The 25,018-nt window shown below is 42.8% G+C and overlaps 3 protein-coding genes across 3 annotated transcripts; all 3 read right to left on the bottom strand.

Moving 5' to 3' along the window:
- Positions 1-1,593: 1,593 nt before the first annotated feature.
- LOC128827228 (claw keratin-like) lies at positions 1,594-3,540 on the bottom strand. Its single transcript, XM_054011045.1, has 2 exons — positions 3,489-3,540; positions 1,594-2,447 (listed from the first exon to the last, which is right to left on the bottom strand). The coding sequence occupies exon 2, from the start codon at positions 2,424-2,426 to the stop codon at positions 1,866-1,868; it is 561 nt and encodes a 186-aa protein (XP_053867020.1). The 5' UTR covers positions 2,427-2,447; positions 3,489-3,540; the 3' UTR covers positions 1,594-1,865.
- A 7,983-nt stretch (positions 3,541-11,523) lies between these two features.
- LOC128827250 (claw keratin-like) lies at positions 11,524-13,006 on the bottom strand. Its single transcript, XM_054011089.1, has 2 exons — positions 12,952-13,006; positions 11,524-12,310 (listed from the first exon to the last, which is right to left on the bottom strand). Exon 2 carries the CDS (start codon positions 12,287-12,289, stop codon positions 11,747-11,749), a length of 543 nt encoding a protein of 180 aa, XP_053867064.1. The 5' UTR covers positions 12,290-12,310; positions 12,952-13,006; the 3' UTR covers positions 11,524-11,746.
- A 7,417-nt stretch (positions 13,007-20,423) lies between these two features.
- Positions 20,424-21,822, bottom strand: LOC128827257 (claw keratin-like). The gene is made up of 2 exons (XM_054011105.1): positions 21,777-21,822; positions 20,424-21,135 (listed from the first exon to the last, which is right to left on the bottom strand). The coding sequence occupies exon 2, from the start codon at positions 21,112-21,114 to the stop codon at positions 20,626-20,628; it is 489 nt and encodes a 162-aa protein (XP_053867080.1). The 5' UTR covers positions 21,115-21,135; positions 21,777-21,822; the 3' UTR covers positions 20,424-20,625.
- Between the last annotated feature and the right edge of the window lie 3,196 nt (positions 21,823-25,018).

Below are 25,018 nucleotides of genomic sequence, written 5' to 3'. Positions count from 1 at the left end.
GGTTTTAATCTGTCTAGATCAAGATGTTCCAAAGTAATAGAGAATGATATTGGGGGCCCTGAATAACCTATTTCAGCCTCCTTATATGTAACATTCAGCTCTGCTGCCCTCCCCCCCGCCCCTCCTCCCCCCCCAGCACACACACACACACACACACACACACACTGCCCTTAGTAGAGCTGGTCAAAGAGTGGATTTTTTTTAAGTTCATTGGCAATTTGGAAAAGATGAAGAAAAATCAATATGGGTCAGACTCAAAACACTTTTTTAAAAAAATTCTCAACAAATTGAAAAGTCAAAAAAATTGTCTTAGGTTCTACTAAATGTTTTGCCTTGAAAGAATAGAAATGTTTCTTTTGATTTAGACAATTTCTAAATGTTTTGTTGAAAATTTTCTAATGAAATCAAAGGACTTCTAAATGAAAAGTTGTTCCAAACAAAAATCGGTGTTGCAGTATTTTGGGAATTTATTTTTGTGAATGAAGAATGGGCAACATGGACATAAATTCCTGAAATGTTTTGTGTTGCACAATATGCATTTTTTGCCCAAAAGTTTCAGCCAAAAAATCTTACCCAGTTCTGCTGTGCCAGTTCACAGGGTAGTAGGCTGGCAGCTAACATGCTATGTTTGCAAATGTTTTCCTTGGATGGTTGCCCAAGGCCTCCTTGTCTCTTCACCTATCCTAGTCCAACTATTGGAACTGAAATGTGCGGAAGTCCTTAGTGCTGGGGAAATCTCAGAGCATCCAGTGAAATTGCTAATCTCTTCCTCCTTGCAGATTTACAGAGGCACATTGAGATGAATGCCACTACTCCGTCTCAAAGGCAGAAATAAAATATAATTGTCTTAACCCCTGGTGCCACATACTAACCACTAGTCCTGAGCCCTATTAGACAGTGTTACACAAGACAGCATTAATAACTTATCTTGTTAAATAACATTTACCATTCTTGGCTTCCAAATATGTCACTTACATGAGAGTAATTGCTAATTCTCTTTTTTAATTTCAGTTTATTTTTCTTTGGTTTTGGTATAGTGAGATTCTGGATGAATCACATTCTGATCTAAGTGTAAACAATGACCACCTAGATAATATTGAGGTCTGATCTAACTTTGCCTTTTTGGATGCATGTGATTTTGCCTCCATAAGGATAATAATTCTCCAAAAGAATCACAAACATGTAAATGTCATGCTTGTTCAGGCATGGTGTAGGACTGTAAATCTCCATATAAAATTCAAATAGCCAAACTTCATTACAAGATCCATGTGGTTGCTCAAGTGTAAATTAATCTGAGTGTTGCTAAAAGGAAAACCTTTGCTCCACCTCCATATTTTCCTCATGATATTTGTCTGTCTCTTCCAGCAATCCAGACTCTGGCACTGTTCCATGCACAAGTCATTTTGGTGTAGTCACAGTTAAGCACCTGTCAGAATTAATGTGCAGAGATGGGTAGCCCTTTCTTTAAGTAGAAAGACTTCTGGGTTTTCTAATCACAGTAGCCCAATGAAAGTGTATAATTTCAGGAATTTCTACCACAGAGATGAATTTTTAACCAAGTAGGGAGAAACAAGGAGAACCATAACACTGATATGATGATGCAGCATAGTTTTTAATGCGAATGAAATTTGCAGTACAAAGTTACAGGAAGAAATAATACAGAGCAGAACCTTTTTAAGGTCCTTGTTTTACACCAGTTGGTAGGAAATAAAACACAGCATAATAGAGGCAGAGGACTAGGCAGGTTCTCCATTACCTATCTGCCGTAGCATAATTCAAAGTGAGATGCTTACAATACATATTGGTGGAAAGGATAGAACATGTAGGGCCTATTCTACTTTATTTCATGGATATTCCTGTTGGGATTAACATGGCCCACAGTATCCACTGCGATACCTACGGCCATATCCCCCATAACCGCATAATCCCCCATAACCACCTAATCCCCCATAACCGTAACCTCCCCCGTAACCACACAGTCCCCCATAACCTCCCCCATAACCACACAATCCCCCATATCTACCCAATCCCCCATAACCACCTAATCCCCCATAACCGTAACCTCCCCCATAACCACACAGTCCCCCATAACCACCCAATCCCCCATAACCGTAAAGGCCCCCATAACCACCGAATCCCCCTAAACCATACAATCCTCCATAATAGCCTCCAGAGCCATACAGTCCCCCCAAACCGAATGAGCCCCCGTAGCCAGCTCCGACCACAGGTGCTCCTACGGCTCCCACGCCACTATGCTGTGGGAAAGTGCTGAGAATTGGTCCTGGGAGGGTCACGACAACCGGTGATGGTCTGATGACCACTTCAGAGTCAGGGCACTGCCTAACGCACGGCTCATTGCAGCTGCCAGAAACTGGACTTGGACGGGCCACCCCACATTCTGGATAGGACAGGCTGGAGCAAGACATCTTTCTGTGATGGAGATAAACCTGAAACACACAACAGGGAACAGATTCAAGAGAAGGTACAAGTGTCAATGGAAGAAAGGCTTCGAAGCTCAGTTACTATTGTGGTGAGATCTACAAGGGCCCCGAGAGAGAGGAGGAGGAGTGGACTTAGTCCCTATCTTCATGGTTATTATTTTTCCTATTTCCGCTTTCTACGCCTCTTCTCCTCTCCCACTAAACTTCCCTCCCAGCCAGCCCCTTTGAAGTCCTCTCCATGATTGTGTCTCAAAAGCACCAACTGGAATCAGTGTAATTATATCTATTATGGACAGTTGGGATTCTGTGTTCCATTTAAACTTTACTCAATGAGAACATGGCTAGGATAATGGTAATTGAATTCTTCTCCTTTTGGATATTGGGAGTGGCTCTTTGGTTTTCCAAACCTTGTAAATCACCAATACTTGCTGAGAAATGAACAGAAACTTTTCTTTTCTCCAAACAAATCACTAAAGGCAAGATCCTTGGCTGAGGTACATTGGCTCAGGTCCACTGACTACCATCGAGTAACACTAAATTTAACCATCTAAGGAGAAAAATCTTCAATGGGTATTTCTGCTCATAAGAATGTAGGAATTGCTAGAATGGATTATACCAGTTGTCATCTTTTAATCCATTCTTCTATCTGGAACAGTGATGAATAATAGCTTCTTCAGAATAAAGTAGAAGACCACTGCATTAGCCCTTTATGGAGTAAACTGGGAACGTTTCTTCCTAATCTACCAAAAAGAGAAATGACTAAAGGATTTTATAAGGTCACTTAAAAGATTTAAGTGCCCTAATTCAATTTCCAATTAATAGAAAATATATTTCCCAGTTCCATATGTTGCTTCTAAATTCCCCCCTTTAGCTTAACATCATGAATCCACCAGCCCTTGTATCTGAATAAGTGCACAATGTAATTATGGAATAACACCCTCATCCCTGATAAAAGTAAGAGTATATGCAAGATTCAGTCTTAAATGGAAATGGAAGCTAGTAGGATATCTCTATGGTAAGAAAGAGATGGAGTCCAAATGGACTTACCGTGTTCACCGAGGAGATGAAGTGCAGAGAAGTGTTTAGAAGAGTCCTGAGATGTGAGCACTTTTATACAGTTTGTAGGACTGCCTGAAGGATCTGAGATGCCTTTAATGGAGGAGGTCCCAATTAGTTACCAAACAAACTTGACTGCCTTGCTAAATCCTCCTTTTGATGGAGTTGTTTTCCTCAGGGTTTGGGATTGTTGGGCTAATCTCAGTCTGAAGGGGTGTGACATTGTTGCATTCTTCAGCTTTCTTTCATCTAAAATTTGTACAAGCCAACTGCAATCCTCGTGTCATTCCACTGACTGACTTGGTGCTGCCATGAGAATGCATGTCAAGGTGATTCAGAGCTGTGTCAGTAGTACAACTGTCTGTCATGAACAGGAATCTGGTTTGGTCGTTTCCATTCATGCTGGTCATGGTTAGGGGCATTGGGCAGTGCATTTTACACCCGGTAGGAAGGAGGGAGGCATTTTTGTACATTGGGTCAGATCCAGTCCCCTTTGTAATCAATGGGATTCATACCATTGTCTTCAGTGTGTTTCTTCTCAGGACCTTATATCTGAAATTCCCCCTTTGGCAGGAGGATAGCACGATGCCTATGGCCATTTTGAGTCCAACTTGAAACGTTCGAACTAGGACTCAGCAGGGACCGTAGTGGGGCATGGGCCTTTGTGATGGCCCTCTGCCAAGGGGAGAATTTCTCCTTACAGGGATTCAAAATTAACCTAAAATTGGACCTCCACTTGTAGAACCAATTGTAAACAATTATCAAAAGAAGATTAAACAAAATAGAATGAGCCTCTTTAGGAGTTACTTTCAGGGTTAGTGACAGATTTGGAAGCCATGATTGGTAAGTGTCCAGTAGGGTTCAAGAGATTGAGGTTAGTATTTGGCATGAGTAGTCCTGATTATTGGGGGATATTTCTGACTCTGCCAATCTCTCCCTGTCTGACCTTGAACTTAACATGTCTCCGTTCACCTCTGTATAAAACAGGTATAATTATAATTGGAAAGCTCTTCACAAACAATTTATACAGCCAAAGTTACGTACAGTATTATTATAGTAGTAATAACTTTTTATTGCAATTAGACGTTCCAATATTCACTTTAGAAATGCATGTCAAGGTCATAGATGTCATTCCAGTACTCGGTTCATGATTCTGAGCTCCCTCCCGCTAAAATGGAGGCTCTTTGAGTTTTTTTGAATGTAGCATTTTTTCCCCTTCTAGATATATTTTAAAGTTGAAGGGCCTGAATGTGAGCTAGTGTTGACCAGCACAACTCCTTCAACTTCAATTTGAAGGAAGGCACTTTACCCAGCCCAGGTTAGAGAAAACCTTGTGTGGGGTGTATCTTTCTGTGCATACACTGCACCTCCACCCCCAACTGTGTGAGTGAAATCAGACTTACCAAGTTCACCAAGACGAATAACGCTAGATTAGTGATCTGAAAAGGTCTAAGTTGCAGGTGCTTTCATATGATTTAGAAAGTCCGTGAGATACTCTTTACTTCTGGTGAGGACATTATTCGCTACAAAACCAATCTTGCTGAATGCATAACAACTTCAATGGATGTAAATGCTTTCCTCATTGTTTGTGATTATTAGTGTAAAGCTACAATTAATGAAAATTTAATATGAAAATTATGAGGCTGTATATCATGGGAATCTGAAGAAGGAATCCAGTTTGGGCCTTTCAATTTATGCTGGTCATGGTTGGGGCATTGGGCAGTTCATTTTGTACCCGGTAGGAAGGAGGGAGGCATTTTTGTGCACTGGGTCAGATCCAGTTCCCTTTGTAATCAATGGGAATCATTCTATTGCCTTCAGGACCTTATATCTGAAATTCCCCCTTTGGCAGGGGGATAGTAAGAAGCCTGTGGACAGTTTGAGTCCAACTTGAAACTTTCAAACTAGGACTCAGCAGGGACTGTAGTGGAGCATGGGCCTTTGTGATGGTCCTCTACCCAGGGGAGAATTTCTCCTTACAGGGATTCAAAATTGATTGGACCTTCACTTGTGGCACCAATTGTAAACAATTATCAAATGAAGATTAAATAAACCCAGCATGAGCCTCTCTAAGAGTTACTTTCAGGGTTAGTGACAGATTTGGAACCCATGATTGGTAAGTGTCCAGTAGGGTTCAAGAGATTGAGGTTAGTGTTTGGCAGGAGTAGTCCCAATTATTGGGGGATATTTCTGACTCTGCCAATCTCTCCCTGCCTAACCTTGACCTTGATCTTAACATGCCTCCGTTCACCTATGTGTAAAACAGGTATAATTATCATTTGAAAGCACTTCACAAACACTTTATATGGCCAAAGAGACGTACTGAATTATTATAGTACAGTAGTAATAACTTTTTACTGAAATTAGATGTTCCAATATTCACTTTAAAAAGGCATGTCAAGGTCTCAGAGGTCATGCCAGTACTCCGTTCATTATTCTGAGCTCCCTCCCCGTCATATGGAGGCTCTTTGATTTTTTTGAATGTAGCTTTGTTTTCCCTTGTTTATATATTTTAAAGTTAAGGGATTGAATGTGAGCTAGTGTAGACCAACACAACTCCATCATCTTCAATTTGAAGGAAGGCACTTTACCCAGCCTAGGTTAGAGAAATCCTTGTGTGGAGTGTATCTTTCCGTGTATACTCTGTACCTCTACGGCCAACTCTGTGAGTCAAATCAGACTTACCAAGTTCACCAAGATGAATAACGCTACATAATTGATCTGGTAAGTTCTAAGTTGCAGGTGCTTTCATATGATTTAGAAAGGATGTGAAATGCCCTTTTCTTCTGATGAGGACCTTATTAGCTACGAAACCAATCTTGTTGCATTCATAACAACTTCAAAGGATGTAAATGTGTTCCTCATTGTTTGTGATTATTAGTGTGAAGCTATCATTGATGAAATTTTAATACCCACATTATGAGGCTGTATATTATGGCCTGAGTAGGGAGGGACATGAGAGACCTTGCTGTGCCTTTTGTGTTATCCAATCAAAAATTTGATTATGGAAAATATTCATCTTCTGGGAGCTGAAGGGCACAAAAATGTTGACGACATGTGTAGATGAAAATGTAATTTTTAATTTGCAGTTCCTGCAATATCATGCCATGATAGACCCTGGGGATATGATGTATATGGAGTGTAGTGAGCAACAGCAACCTCAAAAGCCATTAGACTCTTGTACTACATTAAGTTGTGGAGTTAAAGTTGAGAAGAGCTTTCTAGTGAACAGCCAAACCTTCAAAGTGCTCTAGAAGCAAAGGCTGCCTGTCTCCAAAGATACTCTGCCATTCAAGGGGTCGGGTCTAGACTTAACCATGCATTAACCGAGCAATTTGCTGGCCAATTTTCTTTTCCTTCTGAAAACCTGTGTCCTTCTACTGCAAACAGTCACACCGATGCTTACCCTGAACCATGTGATTGGTCTTCTTGAAACCAAAGGAAAAATGTACACAGGATTTTTTCAGACAAAGACAGTAACAAGGATTCAATAGAGCTGGTTAGGGTGGTGACTAAGGGTAAGTAGAGCAAGAAGACTAAAAGCAGAATACTGGACTAGAGTTGGAGACATGAAGAGAGGGGCTAGGTCTGTCTTTGTTACTCTCTTTCTCTCTCTTGCTCTCTCTTTAGGTCTCTACATGACCTCAATTGTGTTTTGCCTTAGTTGAGACTGACCAAGGGGAAACAAGTAATTGAAAATGGTGGCACACCGGACTTGTTTGTCAAACTCTACAGCTGCAATAAAGAAGACAATTTGAGAAATACATTACTTTGGAGCTGGTGACAGGATATGGCCTATCATCCTCGAGTATCTCAAAGGGGAGGGATTCATCCTTAGCCCATAAAGTAGTGCTAGGGATGGAAACGGGGATTGGTTTGGCCAAATGCCTCCAGATAAAGCACCCATATCAAATGGCCATGTCAATAAAGTTTTCCCAGTCTTTGTCTTTATCCATAATCTCTGCTGAAAAACCCAAATCCTGGGGAAAGGAAGCTTTATAGAAAAGTGAGGTTACTTGACTTAAAGTTGAAAAGATCTTTCTAGTATCATAGAATCATAGAATATCAGGGTTGGAAGGGACCTCAAGAGGTCATCTAGAGGGCCAACCCTCTGTGGAGAAAGAAGTGGTTCGGGACTATTTAGAAAAACTGGACGTGCACAAGTCCATGGGGCCGGATGCGCTGCATCCGAGGGTGCTAAAGGAGTTGGCGGGTGAGATTGCAGAGCCATTAGCCATTATTTTTGAAAACTCATGGCTATCGGGGGAGGTCCCAGATGACTGGAAAAAGGCTAATGTAGTGCCCATCTTTAAAAAAGGGAAGAAGGAGGATCCGGGGAACTACAGGCCAGTCAGCCTCACCTCAGTCCCTGGAAAAATCATGGAGCAGGTCCTCAAGGAATCAATTATGAAACATTTAGAGGAGAGGAAAGTGATCAGGAACAGTCAGCATGGATTCACGAAGGGGAAGTCGTGCCTGACTAACCTAATTGCCTTCTATGATGAGATAACTGGCTCTGTGGATGAGGGGAAAGCAGTGGATGTGTTATTTCTTGACTTTAGCAAAGCTTTTGATACTGTCTCCCACAGTATTCTTGCCACCAAGTTAAAGAAGTATGGGCTGGATGAATGGACTCTAAGGTGGATAGAAAGCTGGCTAGATCGTCGGGCTCAACGGGTAGTGATCAATGGCTCCATGTCTAGTTGGCAGCCGGTTTCAAGTGGAGTGCCCCAAGGGTCAGTCCTGGGGCCGGTTTTGTTTAATATCTTTATTAATGATCTGGAGGATGGTGTGGACTGCACTCTCAGCAAGTTTGCAGATGACACTAAACTAGGAGGCGTGGTAGATACACTAGAGGGTAGGGATCGGATACAGAGGGACCTAGACAAATTAGAGGATTGGGCAGAAAAAAACATGATGAGGTTCAACAAGGACAAGTGCAGAGTCCTGCACTTAGGACGGAAGAATCCCATGCACTGCTACAGACTAGGGACCGAATGGCTAGGTAGCAGTTCTGCTGAAAAGGACCTAGGGGTCACAGTGGATGAGAAGCTGGATATGAGTCAACAGTGTGCTCTTGTTGCCAAGAAGGCTAACGGCATTTTGGGCTGTATAAGTAGGGGCATTGCCAGCAGATCGAGGAACGTGATCGTTCCCCTTTATTCGACATTGGTGAGGCCTCATCTGGAATACTGTGTCCAGTTTTGGTCCCCACACTACAAGAAGGATGTGGAAAAATTGGAAAGAGTCCAGCGGAGGGCAACAAAAATGATTAGGGGTCTGGAGCACATGACTTATGAGGAGAGGCTGAGAGAACTGGGATTGTTTAGTCTCCAGAAGAGAAGAATGAGCGGGGATTTGATAGCAGCCTTCAACTACCTGAAGGGGGGTTCCAAAGAGGATGGAGCTCGGCTGTTCTCAGTGGTGGCAGATGACAGAACAAGGAGCAATGGTCTCAAGTTGCAGTGGGGGAGGTCCAGGTTGGATATCAGGAAAAACTATTTCACTAGGAGGGTGGTGAAACACTGGAATGCGTTACCTAGGGAGGTGGTGGAGTCTCCTTCCTTGGAGGTTTTTAAGGCCCGGCTTGACAAAGCCCTGGCTGGGATGATTTAGCTGGGAATTGGTCCTGCTTTGAGCAGGGGGTTGGACTAGATGACCTCTTGAGGTCCCTTCCAACTCTGATATTCTATGATTCTATGAGTCTATGATTCAACCCCCTGCTCTGCACTTGTCCTTGTTGAACCTCATCATGTTTTTTTGGCCCAATCCTCTAATTTTTCTAGGTCCCTCTGTATCCGATCTAGTTTATCTACCACGCCTCCTACCCTCTAGTTTATCTACCATGCCTCCTACTTTAGTGTCATCTGCAAACTGGCTGAGAGTGCAGTCCACACCATCCTCCAGATCATTAATAAAGATATTAAACAAAACCGGCCCCAGGATCGACCCTTGTGGCACTCCACTTGAAAGTGGCTGCCAACTAGACATGCAGTCATTGATCACCACCTGTTGAGCCCGACGATCTAGCTAGCTTTCTATCCATCTTACAGTCCATTCATCCAGCCCATACTTCTTTAACTTGGCGGCAAGAATACTGTGGGAGACCGTATCAAAAGCTTTGCTAAAGTCAAGGAATAACACATCCACTGCTTTCCCCTCATCCACAGAGCCAGTTATCTCATCATAGAAGGCAATTAGGTTAGTCAGGCACGACTTCCCCTTGGTGAATCCATGCTGCCTGTTCCTGATCACTTTCCTCTCCTTTAATAGTTTCATAATTGTTTCCTTGAGGACCTGCTCCATGATTTTTCAAGGGACTGAGGTGAGGCTGACTGGCCTGTAGTTCCCCGGATCCTCCTTCTTCCCTTTTTTAAAGATGGGCACTACATTAGCCTTTTTCCAGTCATCTGGGACCTCCCCCGATAGCCATGAGTTTTCAAAAATAATGGCTAATGGCTCTGCAATCTCATCCGCCAACTCCTTTAGCACCCTCGGATGCAGCGCATCCGGCCCGATGGACTTGTGTACGTCCAGTTTTTCTAAATAGTCCCGAACCACTTCTTTCTCCACAGAGGGCAGGTAACCTTCTCCCCATATTGTGCTGCCCAGTGCAGCAGTCTGGGAGCTGACCTTGTTCGTGAAGACAGAGGCAAAAAAATCATTGAGTACATTAGCTTTTTCCACATCCTCGGTCACTAGGTTGCCTCCCTCACTGAGTAAGGGGCCTACACTTTCCTTGATTTTCTTCTTCTTGCTATCATAACTGAAGAAACCCTTCTTGTTACTCTTAACATCTCTTGCTAGCTGCAACTCCAAGTGTGATTTGGCCTTCCTGATTTCACTCCTGCATGCCTGAGCAATATTTTTATACTCCTCCCTGGTCATTTGTCCAATCTTCCACTTCTTGTAAGCTTCTTTTTTGCGTTTAAGGTCAGCAAGGATTTCACTGTTTAGCCAAGCTGGTTGCCTGCCATATTTACTATTCTTTCTACACATCGGGATGGTTTGTTCCTGCAACCGCAATAAGGATTCTTTAAAATACAGCCAGCTCTCCTGGACTTCTTTCCCCCTCATGTTATTCTCCCAGGGGATCCTGCCCATCTGTTCCCTGAGGGAGTCAAAGTCTGCTTTTCTGAAGTCCAGGGTCCGTATTCTGCTGCTCTCCTTTCTTACTTGTGTCAGGATCCTGAACTCGACCATCTCATGGTCACTACCTCCCAGGTTCCCATCCACTTTTGCTTCCCCTACTAATTCTTCCCTGTTTGTGAGCAGCAGGTCAAGAAAAGCTCTGCCCCTAGTTGGTTCCTCCAGCACTTGCACCAGGAAATTGTCCCCTACACTTTCCAAAAACTTCCTGGATTGTCTGTGCACCGCTGTATTGCTCTCCCAGCAGATATCAGGGTGATTAAAGTCTCCCATGAGAACCAGGGCCTGCGATCTAGAAACTTCTGCTAGTTGCCAAAAGAAAGCCTCATCCACCTCATCCCCCTGGTCTGGTGGTCTATAGCAGACTCCAACCACGACATCACCCTAGTGAACAGCCAAAACTTCAAAGCGCTCTAGAAGCAAAGGTAGCCTGTCTCCAAAGATACTCTGCCATTCAAGGGGTCGGGTCTAGACTTAACCATGCATTAACCAAGCAATTTGCTGGCCAATTTTCTTTTCCTTCTGAAAACCTGGGCCCTTCTCCTGCAAACAATCACACCGATGCTTACCATGAAACCAAAGGAAAAATGTACATTCTTTAAGTGACAATATCGATAAATCATTTCAGGAAAAGACACTTTGCTCAACCAGGTAAGGAAAGGAGGAACTCTTTCCAGAGGGCTTGTATAATCCTATGGTCCTCTTCAAGGACCGGATTCACTCCATGGCTTTCAAAGTTGCAACTTGAGATGTGCCCGGTGCTGCCTGCTCCATAGAGATGAATTTTTAACCAAGTAGGGAGAAACAAGGAGAACCATAAGACTGATATGATGATGCAACATAGTTTTTAATGTGAATTAAATTTGCAGTACAAAGTTACAGGAAGAAACAATACAGAGCAGAACCTTTTTAAGTTCCTTGTTTTACACCAGTTGTTAGGAAATAAAATACAGCATAATAGAGGCAGAGGACTAGGTAGGTTCTCCATTACATATCTGCAGTAGCATAATTCAAAGTGTGATGCTTACGATACATATCAGTGGAAAGGATAGAACATGTAGGGCCTATTCTACTTTATTTCATGGATATTCCTGTTGGGATTAACATGGCCCACAGTATCCACCGCGATACCTACGGCCATATCCCCCGTAACCGCATAATCCCCCATATCCGTAACCTCCCCCGTAACCACACAGTCCCCCATAACCTCCCCCGTAACCACACAATCCCCCATATCTACCCAATCCCCCATAACTACCTAATCCCCCATAACCGTAACCTCCCCCGTAACCACACAATCCCCCATAACCACCCAATCCCCCATAACCGTAAAGGCCCCCATAACCACCCAATCCCCCTAAACCATACAATCCTCCATAATGGCCTCCAGAACCATACAGTCCCCCCAAACCAAATGAGCCCCCGTAGCCAGCTCCGACCACAGGTGCTCCTACGGCTGCCACTTCACTCTGCTGCGGGAAAGTGCTGAGAATTGGTCCTGGGAGGGTCACGACAACCGGTGATGGTCTGATGAGTACTTCAGAGTCAGGGCACTGCCTAACGCACGGCTCATTGCAGCTGCCAGAAACTGGACTGGGACGGGCCACCCCGCATTCTGGATAGGACAGGCTGGAGCAAGACATCTTTCTGTGATGGAGATAAACCTGAAACACACAACAGGGAACAGATTCAAGAGAAGGTACAAGTGTCAGTGGAAGAAAGGCTTCAAAGGTCAGTTACTATTGTGGGGAGATCTACAAGGGCCCCGAGAGAGAGGAGGAGGAGGAGACGCAGTCCCTATGTTCATGGTTATTATTTGTTCCTATTTCCGCTTTCTTCACCTCTTTTCCTCTCCCACTAAACTTCCCTCCCAACTGGCCCCTTTGAAGTCCTCTCCATGTCTGCAACAGTGATGAATAATAGCTTCTTCAGAACAAAGTAGAAGACCAATGTATTGCCCCGTTAAGGAGTGAACTGGGAACATTTCTTCCTAATCTACCGAAAAGAGAAATGACTAATGGATTTTATAAGGTCACTTAAAAGATTTAAATGCCCTAATTCAATTTCCAATTAATAGAAAATATATTTCCCAGGTCCATATGTTGCTTCTATAATCCCCCGTTTAACTTAACATCGTGAATCCACCAGTCCTTGCAACTGAATAAGTGCACAGTGTAATTATGGAATAACACCCTCATCCCTGATAAAAGTCACTGAGAGTATGTGCAAGATTCAATCTTGAATGGAAATGGAAGCTACAAGATATCTCTATGGTAAGAAAGAGAAGGAGTCAAAATGGACTTACCGTGTTCACTGAGGAGATGAAGTGCAGAGAAGTGTTTAGAAGAGCCCTGAGATGTGAGCACCTTTATACAGTTTGTAGGACTGCCTGAAGGATCTGAGATGCCTTTTATGGAGGCGGTCCCTATTAGTTACCAAACAAACTTGACTGCCTTGCTAAATCCTCCTTTTGATGGAGCTGTTTTCCTCAGGGTTTGGGATTGTTGGGCTAATCTCAGCCTGAAAGGGTGTGACATTGTTGCATTCTTCAGCTTTCTTTCATCTAAAAATTGTACAAGCCAACTGCAATCCTCGTGTCATTCCACTGACTGACATTGTGTTGCCATGAGAATGAATGTCAAGGTGATTCAGAGCTGTGTCAGTAGTACAACTGTTTGTCATGAACAGGAATCTGGTTTGGTCCTTTCCATTTATGCTGGTCATGGTTAGGGGCATTGGGCAGTGCATTTTGTACTCGGTAGGAAGGCGGGAGGCATTTTTGTACATTGGGTCAGATCCAGTCCCCTTTGTAATCAATGGGATTCATACCATTGCCTTCAGTGTGTTTCTTCTCAGGACCTTATATCTGAAATTCCCCCTTTGGCAGGGGGATAGCACAATGCCTATGGCCATTTTGATTCCAACTTGAAACGTTGAAAGTAGGACTCAGCAGGGACTGTAGTGGAGCATGGGCATTTGTGATGGCCCTCTGCCAAGGGGAGAATTTCTCCTTACAGGGATTAAAAATAAACCTAAAATTGGACCTCCACTTGTGGCACCAATTGAAAACAATTATCAAAAGAAGATTAAAAAAAAATAGAATGAGCCTCTTTATGAGTTACTTTCAGGGTTAGTGACAGATTTGAAAGGCATGATTGGTAAGTGTCCAGGAGGGTTCAAGAGATTGAGGTTAGTATTTGGCATGACTAATCCCAACTATTGGGGGCTTTTTCTGATTTTGTCAATCATGCCCTGTCTGACCTTGAACTTAATATGTCTCCATTCACCTCTGTGTAAAACAGGTATAATTATAATTGGAAAGCTCTTCACAAACACTTTATACAGCCAAAGTTACGTACAGTATTATTATAGTAGTAATAACTTTTTATTGCAATTAGACGTTCCAATATTCACTTTAGAAATGCATGTCAAGGTCATAGATGTCATTCCAGTACTCGGTTCATGATTCTGAGCTCCCTCCCGCTAAAATGGAGGCTCTTTGAGTTTTTTTGAATGTAGCATTTTTTCCCCTTCTAGATATATTTTAAAGTTGAAGGGCCTGAATGTGAGCTAGTGTTGACCAGCACAACTCCTTCAACTTCAATTTGAAGGAAGGCACTTTACCCAGCCCAGGTTAGAGAAAACCTTGTGTGGGGTGTATCTTTCTGTGCATACACTGCACCTCCACCCCCAACTGTGTAAGTGAAATCAGACTTACCAAGTTCACCAAGACGAATAATGCTAGATAAATGATCTGAAAATGTCTAAGTTGCAGGTGCTTTCATATGATTTAGAAAGTCCGTGAGATACTCTTTACTTTTGGTGCGGACATTATTCGCTACAAAACCAATCTTGCTGAATGCATAACAACTTCAATGGATGTAAATGCTTTCCTCATTGTTTGTGATTATTAGTGTAAAGCTACAATTAATGAAATTTTAATATGAAAATTATGAGGCTGTATATCATGGGAATCTGAAGAAGGAATCCAGTTTGGGCCTTTCAATTTATGCTGGTCATGGTTGGGGCATTGGGCAGTTCATTTTGTACCCGGTAGGAAGGAGGGAGGCATTTTTGTGCACTGGGTCAGATCCAGTTCCCTTTGTAATCAATGGGAATCATTCTGTTGCCTTCAGGACCTTATATCTGAAATTTCCCCTTTGGCAGGGGGATAGTATGATGCCAATGGGCATTTTGAGTCCAACTTGAAAGATTCAAACTCGGATTCATCAGGGACTGTAGTTTAGCACAGGTCTTTGTGCTGACACTCTGCAAAGGGGAGAATTTCTCCTTGCAAGAATTCAAAATTAACCTAAAATTGGACCTCCACTTGTGGCACCAATTCTAAACAATTATCAAAAGATGATAAAAAAAATAGAATGAGCCTCTCTAAGAGTTTCTTTCAGGGTTAGTGACAGATTTGGAAGCCATGACTGCTAAGTGTCCAGTAGGGTTCAAGAGATTGAGGTTAGTGTTAGGTATGAGTAGTCCCAACTATTGGGGGCTTTTTCTGATTTTGTCAATCATGCCCTGTCTGACCTTGACCTTAACATACCTCCGTTCATCTCTGTGTAAAACAGGTATAATTATAATTTGAAAGCACTTCACAAACATTTTATACGGCCAAAGAGACATACTGTATTATTATAGTGGTAATAACTTTTTTACTGCAATTAGATGGTCCAATATTCACTTTAAAAATGTACGTTAAGGTCTCAGAGGTCATTCCAGTACTCCGTTCACTATTCTGAGCTCCCTCCCCTCTCAGAAAGGAAGGATCTTTGATTTTTTTGAATGTAGCTTTGTTTTCCCTTGTTTATATATTTTAAAGTTAAGGGATTGAATGTGAGCTAGTGTAGACCAACACAACTCCATCATCTTCAATTTGAAGGAAGGCACTTTACCCAGCCTAGGTTAGAGAAATCCTTGTGTGGAGTGTATCTTTCCGTGTATATTCTGTACCTCCACGGCCAACTCTGTGAGTCAAATCAGACTTACCAAGTTCACCAAGATGAATAACGCTACATAATTGATCTGGTAAGTTCTAAGTTGCAGGTGCTTTCATATGATTTAGAAAGGATGTGAAATGCCCTTTTCTTCTGATGAGGACCTTATTAGCTACGAAACCAATCTTGTTGCATTCATAACAACTTCAATGGATGTAAATGTTTTCCTCATTGTTTGTGATTATTAGTGTAAAGCTATCATTGATGAAATTTTAATACCCAAATTATGAGGCTGTATATTATGGCCTGAGTAGGGAGGGACATGAGAGACCTTGCTGTGCCTTTTGTGTTATCCAATCAAAAATTGGATTATTGGAAAATATTCATCTTCTGGGAGCTGAAGGGCACAAAAATGTAGATGAAAATGTAATTTTTAATTTGCAGTTCCTGCAATATCATGCCATGATAGACCCTGGGGATATGATATATATGGAGTGTAGTGAGCAACAGCAACCTCAAAAGCCATTAGACTCTTGTACTACATTAAGTTGTGGAATTAAAGTTGAGAAAAGCTTTGTAGTGAACAGCCAAACCTTCAAAGTGCTCTAGAAGCAAACGCTGCCTGTCTCCAAAGATACTCTGCCATTCAAGGGGTCGGGGCTAGACTTAACCATGCATTAACCGAGCAATTTGCTGGCCAATTTTCTTTTCCTTCTGAAAACCTGTGTCCTTCTCCTGCAAACAGTCACACCGATGCTTACCCTGAACCACGTGATTGGTCTTCTTGAAACCAAAGGAAAAATGTACACAGGATTTTTTCAGACAAAGACAGTAACAAGGATTCAATGGAGCTGATTAGGGTGGTGACTAAGGGTAAATAGAGCAAGAAGACTAAAAGCAGAATACTGGACCAGAGTTGGAGAGACGAAGAGAGGGGCTCGGTGTGTCTTTGTTACTCTCTTTCTCTCTCTCGCTCTCTCTTTAGGTCTCTGCATGACCTCAATTGTGTTTTGCCTTAGTTGAGACTGACCGAGGGGAAACAAGTAATTGAAAATGGTGGCACACCGGACTTGTTTGTCAAACTCTACAGCTGCAATAAAGAAGACAATTTGAGAAATACATTACTTTGGAGCTGGTGTCAGGATATGGCTTTCGTGAAACCATGGATATATAGCCTTTTCTTTTCTTTTCTTTTCTTTTCTTTTCTTTTCTTTTCTTTTCTTTTCTTTTCTTTTGAAAATTTCTACTCCCCTTTATTTCAAATTCAAATATATAATACATTATACTATTGGTCTTCTGGTTTTAATTTCTCCTCAATTCGTTATCTTTTCTTATCATGAAAGGCTTCCATATCATTTGACCAAAGAGGAAGACTGGCAATATTAGGGCATTTGTTCTCAATGAAGTTTATGAATTGCCAGTGAAAGGCTAACTGCTCATAGTAAAGGTTTCTTCCTCAGCCGTTCAGGACTTCAGTGCTGCAGCTTTAAATTGCAATCATCCTCGAGTATCTCAAAAGGGAGGGATTCATCCTTAGCCCATAGAGTAGTGCTAGGGATGGAAACGGGGATTGGTTTGGCCAAATGCCTCCAGATAAAGCACCCATATCAAATGGCCATGTCAATAAAGTTTTCCCAGTCTTTGTCTTTATCCATAATCTCTGCTGAAAAACCCAAATCCTGGGGAAAGGAAGCTCTATAGAAAAGTGAGGTTACTTGAGGACTTAAAGTTGAGAAGATCTTTCTAGTATCATAGAATCATAGAATATCAGAGTTGGAAGGGACCTCAAGAGGTCATCTAGTCCAACTCCCTGCTCAAAGCAGAAACAATTCCCAACTAAATCATCCCAGCCAGGGCTTTATCAAGCCGGGCCTTAAAAACCTCCAAGGAAGGAGACTCCAGCACCTCCCCAGTTAACGCATTCCAGTGCTTCACCACCCTCCTAGTGAAATAGTGTTTCCTAATATCCAACCTGGACCTCCCCCACTGCAACTTGAGACCATTGCTCCTTGTTCTGTCATCTGCCACCACTGAGAACAGCTGAGCTCCATCCTCTTTGGAACCCCCCTTCAGGTAGTTGAAGGCTGCTATCAAATCCCCCCTCATTCTTCTCTTCTGGAGACTAAACAATCCCAGTTCCCTCAGCCTCGCCTCATAAGTCCTGTGCTCCAGACCCCTGATCATTTTTGTTGCCCTCCGCTGGACTCTTTCCAATTTTTCCACATCCTTCTTGTAGTGTGGGGCCCAAAACTGGAGACAGTATTCCAGATGAGGCCTCACCAATGTCCAATAAAGGGGAACGATCACGTTCCTCGATCTGCTGGCAATACCCCTACTTATACAGCCCAAAATGCTGTTAGCCTTCTTGGCAACAAGAGCACACTGTTGACTCATATCCAGCTTCTTGTCCACTGTGACCCCTAGGTCCTTTTCTGCAGAACTGCTACCTAGCCATTCGGTCCCTAGTCTGTACCAGTGCATGGGATTCTTCAGTCCTAAGTGCAGGACTCTGCACTTGTCCTTGTTGAACCTCATCATGTTTTTTTTGGCCCAATCCTCTAATTTGTCTAGGTCCCTCTGTATCCGATCTAGTTTATCTACCACGCCTCCTACCCTCTAGTTTATCTACCACGCCTCCTACTTTAGTGTCATCTGCAAACTGGCTGAGAGTGCAGTCCACACCATCCTCCAGATCATTAATAAAGATATTAAACAAAACCGGCCCCAGGATCGACCCTTGGGGCACTCCACTTGAAAGTGGCTGCCAACTAGACATGGAGCCATTGATCGCTACCCGTTGAGCCCGACGATCTAGCTCGCTTTCTATCCATCTTACAGTCCATTCATCCGGCCCATACTTCTTTAACTTGGCGGCAAGAATACTGTGGGAGACCGTATCAAAAGCTTTGCTAAAGTCAAGGAATAACACATCCACTGCTTTCCCCTCATCCACAGAGCCAGTTATCTCATCATAGAAGGCAATTAGGTTAGTCAGGCACGACTTCCCCTTGGTGAATCCATGCTGACTGTTCCTGATCACTTTCCTCTCCTTTAAGTGTTTCATAATTGTTTCCTTGAGGACCTGCTCCATGATTTTTCAAGGGACTGAGGTGAGGCTGACGGGCCTGTAGTTCCCCGGATCCTCCTTCTTCCCTTTTTTAAAGATGGGCACTACATTAGCCTTTTTCCAGTCATCTGGGACCTCCCCCGATAGCCATGAGTTTTCAAAAATAATGGCTAATGGCTCTGCAATCTCATCCGCCAACTCCTTTAGCACCCTCGGATGCAGCGCATCCGGCCCGATGGACTTGTGTACGTCCAGTTTTTCTAAATAGTCCCGAACCACTTCTTTCTCCACAGAGGGCAGGTAACCTTCTCCCCATATTGTGCTGCCCAGTGCAGCAGTCTGGGAGCTGACCTTGTTTGTGAAGACAGAGGCAAAAAAAGCATTGAGTACATTAGCTTTTTCCACATCCTCGGTCACTAGGTTGCCTCCCTCACTGAGTAAGGGGCCTACACTTTCCTTGATTTTCTTCTTCTTGCTAACATAACTGAAGAAACCCTTCTTGTTACTCTTAACATCTCTTGCTAGCTGCAACTCCAAGTGTGATTTGGCCTTCCTGATTTCACTCCTGCATGCCTGAGCAATATTTTTATACTCCTCCCTGGTCATTTGTCCAATCTTCCACTTCTTGTAAGCTTCTTTTTTGCGTTTAAGGTCAGCAAGGATTTCACTGTTTAGCCAAGCTGGTTGCCTGCCATATTTACTATTCTTTCTACACATCGGGATGGATTGTTCCTGCAACCGCAATAAGGATTCTTTAAAATACAGTCAGCTCTCCTGGACTCCTTTCCCCCTCATGTTATTCTCCCAGGGGATCCTGCCCATCTGTTCCCTGAGGGAGTCAAAGTCTGCTTTTCTGAAGTCCAGGGTCCGTATTCTGCTGCTCTCCTTTCTTACTTGTGTCAGGATCCTGAACTCGACCATCTCATGGTCACTGCCTCCCAGGTTCCCATCCACTTTTGCTTCCCCTACAAATTCTTCCCTGTTTGTGAGCAGCAGGTCAAGAAAAGCTCTGCCCCTAGTTGGTTCCTCCAGCACTTGCACCAGGAAATTGTCCCCTACACTTTCCAAAAACTTCCTGGATTGTCTGTGCACCGTTGTATTGCTCTTCCAGCAGATATCAGGGTGATTAAAGTCTCCCATGAGAACCAGGGCCTGCGATCTAGCAACTTCTGCTAGTTGCCAGAAGAAAGCCTCATCCACCTCATCCCCCTGGTCTGGTGGTCTATAGCAGACTCCAACCACGACATCACCCTAGTGAACAGCCAAAACTTCAAAGCGCTCAAGAAGCAAAGGCTGCCTGTCTCCAAAGATACTCTGCCATTCAAGGGGTCGGGGCTAGACTTAACCAGGCATTAACCGAGCAATTTGCTGGCCAATTTTCTTTTCCTTCTGAAAACCTGGGCCCTTCTCCTGCAAACAGTCACACCGATGCTTACCATGAAACCAAAGAAAAATGTACATTCTTTAAGTGACAATATGGATAAATCATTTCAGCAAAAGACACTTTGTTCAACCAGGTAAGGAAAGGAGGAACTCTTTGCAGAGGGCTTGTATAATCCTATGGTCCTCTTCAAGGACCGGATTCACTCCATGGTTTTCAAAGTTGCAACTTGAGATGTGCCCGGTGCTCCCTGCTCCATAGAGATGAATTTTAAACCAAGTAGGGAGAAACAAGGAGAACCATAAGACTGATATGATGATGCCACATAGTTTTTAATGTGAATGAAATTTGCAGTACAAAGTTACAGGAAGAAACAATACAGAACAGAACCTTTTTAAGTTCCTTGTTTTACACCAGTTGTTAGGAAATAAAATACAGCATAATAGAGACAGAGGACTAGGCAGGTTCTCCATTACATATCTGCCGTAGCATAATTCAAAGTGAGATGCTTACGATACATATCGGTGGAAAGGATAGAACATGTAGGGCCTATTCTACTTTATTTCATGGATATTCCTGTTGGGATTAACATGGCCCACAGTAGCCACCGCGATACCTACGGCCATATCCCCCGTAACCGCATAATCCCCCATAACCGTAACCTCCCCCGTAACCACACAGTCCCCCATAACCTCCCCCGTAACCACACAATCCCCCATATCTACCCAATCCCCCATAACCACCCAATCCCCCATAACCGTAAAGGCCCCCATAACCACCCAATCCCCCTAAACCATACAATCCTCCATAATGGCCTCCAGAACCATACAGTCCCCCCAAACCAAATGAGCCCCCGTAGCCAGCTCCGACCACAGGTGCTCCTACGGCTCCCACGCCACTCTGCTGCGGGAAAGTGCTGAGAATTGGTCCTGGGAGGGTCACGACAACCGGTGATGGTCTGATGACCACTTCAGAGTCAGGGCACTGCCTAACGCATGGCTCATTGCAGCTGCCAGAAACTGGACTGGGACGGGCCACCCCGCATTCTGGATAGGACAGGCTGGAGCAAGACATCTTTCTGTGATGGAGATAAACCTGAAACACACAACAGGGAACAGATTCAAAAGAAGTTACAAATGTCAGTGGAAGAAAGGCTTCAAAGCTCAGTTACTATTATGGTGAGGTCTACAAGGGCCCCGAGAGAGAGGAGGAGTAGCAGACGCCGTCTCTATCTTCATGTTTATTATTTGTTCCTATTTCCGCTTTCTTCACCTCTTCTCCTCTCCCACTAAACTTCCCTCCCAACTGTCCCCTTTGAAGTCCTCTCCATGTTTGCAACAGTGATGAATAATAGCTTCTTCAGAATAAAGTAGAAGACCAATGTATTGCCCCTTTATGGAGTGAACTGGGAACCTTTCTTCCTAATCTACTGAAAAGAGAAATGACTAAAGGATTTTATAAGGTCACTTAAAAGATTTAAATACCCTAATTCAACTTCCAATTAATAGAAAATATTTTTCCCAGTTCCATATGTTGCTTCTACAATCCCGCCGTTAGCTTAGCATTGTGAATCCACCAGCCCTTGCAACTGAATAAGTGCACAATTTAATTATGGAATAACACCCTCATCCCTGATAAAAGTCACTGAGAGTATGTGCAAGATTCAATCTTGAATGGAAATGGAAGCTACAAGATATCTCTATGGTAAGAAAGAGATGGAGTCGAAATGGATTTACCGTGTTCACCGAAGAGATGAAGTGCAGAGAAGTGTTTAGAGGAGTCCAGAGATGTGAGCACTTTTATACAGTTTGTAGGACTGCCTGAAGGATCTGAGATGCCTTTTATGGAGGCGGTCCCTATTAGTTACCAAACAAACTTGACTGCCTTGCTAAATCCTCCTTTTGATGGAGCTGTTTTCCTCAGGGTTTGGGATTGTTGGGCTAATCTCAGCCTGAAAGGGTGTGACATTGTTGCATTCTTCAGCTTTCTTTCATCTAAAACTTGTACAAGCCAACTGCAATCCTCCTGTCATTCCACTGACTGACTTGGTGCTGCCATGAGAATGCATGTCAAGGTGATTCAGAGCTGTGTCAGTAGTACAACTGTCTGTCATGAACAGGAATCTGGTTTGGTCCTTTCCATTTATGCTGGTCATGTTTAGGGGCATTGGACAGTGCATTTTGTACCCGGTAGGAAGGTGGGAGGCATTTTTGTACATTGGGTCAGATCCAGTCCTCTTTGTAATCAATGGGATTCATACCATTGCCTTCAGTGTGTTTCTTCTCAGGACCTTATATCTGAAATTCCTCCTTTCGCAGGGGGATAGCACGATGCCTATGGCCATTTTGAGTCCAACTTGAAACGTTGAAACTAGGACTCAGCAGGGACTGTAGTGGAGCATGGGCGTTTGTGATGGCCCTCTGCCAAGGGGAGAATTTCTCCTTACAGGGATTCAAAATTAACCTAAAATTGGACCTCCTCTTGTGGCACCAATTGTAAACAATTATCAAAAGAAGATTAAAAAAAAATAGAATGAGCCTCTTTATGAGTTACTTTCAGGGTTAGTGACAGATTTGAAAGCCATGATTGGTAAGTGTCCAGGAGGGTTCAAGAGATTGAGGTTAGTATTTGGCATGAGTAGTCCCAACTATTGGGGGCTTTTTCTGATTTTGTCAATCATGCCCTGTCTGACCTTGAACTTAACATGTCTCCGTTCACCTCTGTGTAAACAGGTATAATTATAATTGGAAAGCTCTTCACAAACACTTTATACAGCCAAAGTTACGTACAGTATTATTATAGTAGTAATAACTTTTTATTGCAATTAGACGTTCCAATATTCACTTTAGAAATGCATGTCAAGGTCATAGATGTCATTCCAGTACTCGGTTCATGATTCTGAGCTCCCTCCCGCTAAAATGGAGGCTCTTTGAGTTTTTTTGAATGTAGCATTTTTTCCCCTTCTAGATATATTTTAAAGTTGAAGGGCCTGAATGTGAGCTAGTGTTGACCAGCACAACTCCTTCAACTTCAATTTGAAGGAAGGCACTTTAAACCAGCCCAGGTTAGAGAAAACCTTGTGTGGGGTGTATCTTTCTGTGTATACACTGCACCTCCACCCCCAACTGTGTGAGTGAAATCAGACTTACCAAGTTCACCAAGACGAATAATGCTAGATAAATGATCTGAAAAGGTCTAAGATGCAGGTGCTTTCATATGATTTAGAAAGTCCGTGAGATACTCTTTACTTCTGGTGAGGACATTATTCGCTACAAAACCAATCTTGCTGAATGCATAACAACTTCAATGGATGTAAATGCTTTCCTCATTGTTTGTGATTATTAGTGTAAAGCTACAATTAATGAAATTTTAATATGAAAATTATGAGGCTGTATATCATGGGAATCTGAAGAAGGAATCCAGTTTGGGCCTTTCAATTTATGCTGGTCATGGTTGTGGCATTGGGCAGTGCATTTTCTACCCGGTAGGAAGGAGGGAGGCATTTTTGTGCACTGGGTCAGATCCAGTTCCCTTTGTAATCAATGGGAATCATTCTGTTGCCTTCAGAACCTTATATCTGAAATTTCCCCTTTGGCAGGGGGATAGTATGATGCCTATGGACATTTTGAGTCCAACTTGAAAGATTCAAACTAGGATTCATCAGGGACTGTAGTTGAGCACGGGTCTTTGTGCTGACACTCTGCAAAGGGGAGAATTTCTCCTTGCAAGAATTCAAAATTAACCTAAAATTGGACCTCCACTTGTGGCACCAATTCTAAACAATTATCAAAAGAAGATAAAAAAAATAGAATGAGCCTCTCTAAGAGTTTCTTTCAGGGTTAGTGACTGATTTGGAAGCCATGATTGCTAAGTGTCCAGTAGGGTTCAAGAGATTGAGGTTAGTGTTAGGCATGAGTAGTCCCAACTATTGGGGGCTTTTTCTGATTTTGTCAATCATGCCCTGTCTGACCTTGACCTTAACATACCTCCGTTCATCTCTGTGTAGAACAGATATAATTATAATTTGAAAGCACTTCACAAACATTTTATACGGCCAAAGAGACATACTGTATTATTATAGTGGTAATAACTTTTTTACTGCAATTAGATAGTCCAATATTCACTTTAAAAATGTACGTTAAGGTCTCAGAGGTCATTCCAATACTCCGATTGCCATTCTGAGCTCCCTCCCGCTCAAAGGAAGGATCTTTGATTTTTTTGAATGTAGCTTTGTTTTCCCTTGTTTATATATTTTAAAGTTAAGGGATTGAATGTGAGCTAGTGTAGACCAACACAACTCCATCATCTTCAATTTGAAGGAAGGCACTTTACCCAGCCGAGGTTAGAGAAAACCGTGTGTGGAGTGCATCTTTCCATGTATATTCTGTACCTCCACGGCCAACTCTGTGAGTCAAATCAGACTTACCAAGTTCACCAAGATGAAAAACGCTACATAATTGATCTGGTAAGTTCTAAGTTGCAGGTGCTTTCATATGATTTAGAAAGGATGTGAAATGCCCTTTTTTTCTGATGAGGACCTTATTAGCTACGAAACCAATCTTGTTGCATTCATAACAACTTCAATGGATGTAAATGTTTTCCTCATTGTTTGTGATTATTAGTGTAAAGCTATCATTGATGAAATTTTAATACCTAAATTATGAGGCTGTATATTATGGCCTGAGTAGGGAGGGACATGAGAGACCTTGCTGTGCCTTTTGTGTTATCCAATCAAAAATTGGATTATTGGAAAATATTCATCTTCTGGGAGCTGAAGGGCACAAAAATGTTGACGACATGTGTAGATGAAAATGTAATTTTTAATTTGCAGTTCCTGCAATATCATGCCATGATAGACCCTGGGGATATAATGTATATGGAGTGTAGTGAGCAACAGCACCCTCAAAAGCCATTAGACTCTTGTACTACATTAAGTTGTGGAGTTAAAGTTGAGAAGAACTTTGTAGTGAACAGCCAA

Source organism: Malaclemys terrapin, chromosome 21, assembly GCF_027887155.1.
Source record: "Malaclemys terrapin pileata isolate rMalTer1 chromosome 21, rMalTer1.hap1, whole genome shotgun sequence".
In the NCBI taxonomy this organism is placed as follows: domain Eukaryota; kingdom Metazoa; phylum Chordata; order Testudines; family Emydidae; genus Malaclemys; species Malaclemys terrapin.
The sequence above is the reverse complement of the archived record's forward strand: the minus strand, read 5'-3'. Positions and strand labels throughout refer to the sequence as shown.

Excerpts from the sequence above, each read along its gene's own strand:
- LOC128827228 (XM_054011045.1), bottom strand. The coding sequence starts at position 2,426 with ATGTCTTGCTCCAGCCTGTCCTATCCAGAATGTGGGGTGGCCCGTCCA.
- LOC128827250 (XM_054011089.1), bottom strand. The coding sequence starts at position 12,289 with ATGTCTTGCTCCAGCCTGTCCTATCCAGAATGCGGGGTGGCCCGTCCC.
- LOC128827257 (XM_054011105.1), bottom strand. The coding sequence starts at position 21,114 with ATGTCTTGCTCCAGCCTGTCCTATCCAGAATGCGGGGTGGCCCGTCCC.